Source organism: Cariama cristata, unplaced genomic scaffold (assembly GCF_000690535.1).
Source record: "Cariama cristata isolate BGI_N322 unplaced genomic scaffold, ASM69053v1 scaffold28462, whole genome shotgun sequence".
NCBI classification, from domain to species: domain Eukaryota; kingdom Metazoa; phylum Chordata; class Aves; order Cariamiformes; family Cariamidae; genus Cariama; species Cariama cristata.
The window spans coordinates 28,226-33,281 of record NW_009606017.1 but is presented as its reverse complement, the minus strand read 5'-3'; the positions used below and the strand labels follow the sequence as shown (position 1 = coordinate 33,281).

Below are 5,056 nucleotides of genomic sequence, written 5' to 3'. Positions count from 1 at the left end.
GTCGTGTGTTTCTTTTAGCAGTTGGATTCTTCCCTCTACCACAGCAGTGACTGCGAATGCGTTTAGAATGCTTAACTTTTCTGTGTTATAGTAAACTTGAAAGCTCTTGAAGTGTGTAAATATGTTTACATGTGTCGAAGAGTGTGCAACAACCTTTTCATTTCACCTTTCCTGTATTTTAAATGCAGACTTCTTGGTCTGGGGCTGAAAACATTAGAGATTGAAATTTTGATAAATTTATATGAAAATTCCTGGGAAACTGGGCTGGTCATGTCAGGTTTCTGTACATCTAAGAGCTACCTGATTTTTATTTTTTTTTTTCCTGATTCTGTGGACTTTATGGTAAAACAGTGTCTGCTTAACTTTGAGAAAAGTTTTTGTGGGACCTACTTGGTCTCATCATTAGCTAGATAGTAGAATTTTTGGAAGTGCCTTTTAAAGTAGAAATTAAACTTCCAGTGCTATATTTAAAAAATAGTATCACAGTTTTTAGTACACTGAGAAATTCTTAGCGGCTTTCATGGATTTAAATGCATATTATTGTTCTCTGCTGATGTGCTGTTATGTAGCAAAGTGTATGATTTCTAACTTTGAGGTAAAAGATTATGCTTGGAGACCTCCTGGAAGACTTAATGCTGGTAGGGTGACAGCACATCTTTAAAATTTTACTGTTGAGAATTTCTGGGCCAGCGTAGAAGTATTAAGATAAAAAAATCCATGTTATTATTGATCTCTTAAGTATTCAGTCACATATTTAATGAAAAAACTCAATGTTTCTTTAAAGATCTTTTTTTAAAAAAAAATCTTTCAAATATTTACAGTAGAAAAATAATTTTGAGGGCCCGTAAAAATTCCCCCTGCAACGTGCAGTGGCGTTTCCTGTTTCTCAAACTTTGGATATGTTTCTGGTATTCTTTGAACTCATCAATTGCAATACAGTATTTATCTTGAGATTTCTTTCTTCCTAAAATAGATCTGTTCCTGACATTGCGCTAAAAATACCTCAATTATTGAATTTTATGCTGTAAACTTAGCTTTTTGGGTCATGCTAAGTGACAAACCTGCAACAAGTTCTAAACGTAGTAGTAACTAGTTCCTGTGATGATGTTCTTTGTACACTTCTACAACACTATTTGTTACTTAGGAGGCTAATTGAAAATGCTTAAATAAAGCATGATCTTCTCTGATCCTGTGTTAGAGAATTTAATGAAAATCCTGTTAAAAGCAGAGGGCCCTCCCCTTCCCCCTTTTTTATTACTGTGGTCAAATTTGATATTTTTAACTGTTCTTTCAATATAAGTAGTCTTTGAAACACTAAATTGTTTTCTCGTTTGATAATACAAAGTTTAACAACCCTCTCCTGCAATAACATCCTCTTCATTTGGTTGTATCTTCACAGGATATTTTTGTGAGTCTCTCGCAGGTTGATGGGCTTTACTTTGTCTGCAATATTGATGACTTTAAATTTCTAGCAGATATGATTCAGCACATTCCACTAAATTTGCGATCACGATATGTCTTCTGCACTGCACCCTTGAACAGAAAAGAGCCTTTTGTGTGTACCATGTTGTTGAAGGTCAGTTTTTTTTTTCCTTCAAAAAATGTAGTATTTCTATCAGAGCAAGCAGGTTTTGATACATTGAGACTGTATGTAGCTGCTATATTTATTGTGGGTTTGTCATTAGATCATTTGAGAACATTCTTAAAGTGCTCACAGGTAGTAATATAAAATAGCTGGAGACATATATCTGTTTTTTTTTTAAATTGCATTCTTCACCATTTTTATGGGCCAAAGCTCTTAACTTCTGAAAACTGATTCTCATTTGTGATGTAAATTAAAGATTGGATAGCTTTTCTGCTGTTTGCCTCAGAGAATCCTACTGCATGCCTTGCAGGTGGTCTTTGAACTGGGGGAGATCAGAATTGTGTCACCTAGTCACTTGTGCACTGTTAAGCTTTGCACTACAGTTTCTCTAAAAGTAGTGCTGAAAACCCAAGGTACCGCTGCTTCAAGGTGTGAGGTTGTCAACAAAAGAAAAGAATGTGGGATCAAGTGTCATTGCTGATGTTATAATACAGTTACATAGAGCTAAAACCCCAGAAAATGCAGTGCTGTAAGCTGCTCTCAGAATTAAGTCATTGCAGTTTTCAGGCCTGGATGAACTCTTTTTCCACCATGCCCCTGGAGTGATTATTTTGAGGAATTTGTAGTCAGCTGATTTCAGTTTTTCAGGATTAATAATTTTGTTTGGGACTGTTACTTTGTAGACAGTATTGCCTTTGTCCCCTTTTAGAGACTGCATTAAACGTTTTTAATAAAGTAGTGTAAAAATGAAACTGATGTAGTGCCCTCATGTTACAGATATCAGACCTGTGCTTTTCAAAAATGGCTAATAAAGTTCTTTAAAAATTGAGTGATTGATTTATAGAGCTGAAAAATAAATGTACCTCATTAAGAAAATGCTAAGCATTCAGATCCCAAGTAATAAAGGTGCAGAGGGGCACAATGTGATGTCGCAGTGAGATGGGCTGTTGTGAATGCCTGTGTGAATTTAAGCCCCGTTCCTTGGCAAAAAAAACGCTCGGGTATCAGCCAGTTAGGAAGCAGTTATTCCAAGTCATCAGTGCTCCTGAAAATTTTAAATTTAAATCTTATTTGGCTTATTTATCTGTTAGCAAAAGAGCTGAGATGTCTAGGTTTCAGAAGGGCTGATTTCTAGTGCAGAGTAATGTGTTTGTGTTGTGAATAGTGTGTTTCCAAAGTCAGGCAAGACAGTTAAAGTTTTCTCAACCCTGGAGATTTTGAAACAAGATAATTAACAGAATAGGAGCAGGAGAAGAAAAAAAGGCAAAGTCCATCTGCTTTGCTAGATGAAATCATATGCCTTCAGTGTTATGCTTTTCTGGATAGCTCTATACTTTTGTTCCTTAACTCTGTGTATGGCCCATGGACAAATTGAGTTAATGAGGCCCTGGAAAGGAGAGGCTCCTGTGTCGAGTAATTAAGTAGAAGAATGTGTGGTATTTGGGCTGTGTAAAACAAAGCAGGTATTTTCTGGAGTATTCTATGTATATAGACTCAAAGGAGTTTAACTCATTTGGGATTTCTTCTTTCCTGACTGAGGACTTCACTGAATCTGCTTGTTTTTCAGTTTGCAAGACAGTTCAGTAGAAATGAGCCTCTGACGTTTGACTGGCTCTGTCGGCACACCAAATGGCCATTAGCCGCTCCAAAGAACATCAAAGAACTTGTTCACCTTGAAGCTGTTCATGATGTTTTTGACCTCTATCTGTGGTTAAGGTATTTTCTTTGTACTTGAAAGTTATTTTTATTTTTTCCTAATATTTATGACTCTTGGTCCTAGAAAAGCAGTGTCTTCAAGCTCATGTGTATGTGGTGCAGTATGGGCTCCTTTGGCCCTTTAGAGGATCTTGACAAATGCAAATGTAGCTGTGTTGTAGGAGCAAGTCATGGGTTCTGCAGAGAACGGTTTGTGACTGACAAAGTTAGAAACAAGGTGATCCTGGACTGGAGCAGCTGAAATGTCATGTAAAAGACAGTGGCCTTCCCATACAACATGTAATAATTTTTTTTTTTTTTAATCTGCATAGTATGTATCTCATTTTTGTCCCATTCAGCAGACCTTTAGTGAAAAGGTTTAATTGTGTGTTGTTTTGCCTCTCTTCAGTTACCGCTTCATGGATATGTTCCCTGATGCTGTCCTTGTAAGGGATATTCAGAAAAAACTAGACGACATCATACAAGTTGGTGTCTGCAACATCACGAAGCTGATCCGAGCTTCGCAATCTGCAGCTGCTCCTGGCACAGCAGAAGTTGTGTCAGAAGACTTTCCTCTTTCAAGGACTAAGAGGGATACCAGGCTGGTTCCAGACCATCATGGTGCAAAATCTGCAGAGGCATTCTCTATTGCAGTGGAGGGTCCGGGAGAAAGAAGAGCAAAGAATTTGAAAGCGTATCGGTCTGCTACAAGACAGGAGGATCTGAAAAGCCATGGACGTGGATCTCTTGCCAACAGATTGCTGCGTGAAGGACTTCTGACACAAGAAATGCTGAGACAGCTGGAGAGCGAGTGGCAGGATCAGCACAGGAATGGTAGATATGGCCTTGGTTCAAAAAGAAATGATCAGAGTAGTTCAAAGGAAACAGGGAAAAAGAAAAAATAGAACCATGTACTAATTCTGTTTAGTTTTTATTCATAAAATAAAATACTATTTTAATAACTTCTTTGGCATTTCATGTTTACACTGCTGCAGCTCCTTGATGTTTTTCCTTCTCCTGTGAACAGTGACGTGAAGCACTCGGAGAAATGGACTCATAAAAGCACAGAGGCCATAAGTTTGCTTTTACCAGTCAGCTCTACACTTTTTGAATTGTGGTGTTCAGCCTAAGTGTATGATCTACTGCTATGTGAAAATTTGAACTTGATGTCTTCTTACAAGATATCCTCACATCGTTAATAAACGTCAGATATTTCACTAGTGATGAATTAGCTACTCATTCCACTCCTTCCCAAAAGGGCAGAGTTCAACAGATAACGAACGAGTAATGAACAACCTGGCAGGAAATTGGGTCAGAATGGTGATAGAAGTCATGGGCCTCTAACCTTTGTGTCCTATGAAAATGTGGAAGGAGGCGAAAAGCATTTGTGTTAATGCTTTGGGAAATGATGAAATTCTGGCCACAGGAATTTTTGAGTAAATTCCAATTCTGTCATCTGAGGGGTTATTACTGAAACAAAGCAAAATCTGGCCTTGCTCTTTAAATTGTATCCTTTCTCCTAGGAAAAGCTCATCACACTAATTCAGGAAAAGTTGGGGGGGGGGGGAAGGTTGGATTATGATTTTTTTGGGGAAGGAGAAGATCTTAGAGGCATAGGTATAATTTATTTACTTTAGAGAAATTCAGTTGTCTGTTTTTCCTTGACTTTTCTAATTCTATTTCATACAACTTATTTTGTTCTGTTGCGCTTCATAAATGGTTTTTTGCTTCGCATGACAGTTGTGATATCTGAATTTTGAGAGGAGACATAAAATA

At 37.4% G+C, this 5,056-nt stretch overlaps 1 protein-coding gene across 1 annotated transcript in view; it reads left to right on the top strand.

Annotated features, from left to right (window-relative positions):
* SUPV3L1 (suppressor of var1, 3-like 1 (S. cerevisiae)) overlaps positions 1-4,502 on the top strand; it is a 13,632-nt gene extending 9,130 nt beyond the window's left edge. Inside the window, exons 12-14 of the mRNA XM_009696217.1 lie at positions 1,400-1,576; positions 3,153-3,301; positions 3,690-4,502. Coding sequence (XP_009694519.1) covers positions 1,400-1,576; positions 3,153-3,301; positions 3,690-4,185 — 822 coding nt within the window. The 3' untranslated portion in view covers positions 4,186-4,502. The remainder of the gene's footprint in view (positions 1-1,399; positions 1,577-3,152; positions 3,302-3,689) is intronic.
* Positions 4,503-5,056: the final 554 nt, after the last annotated feature.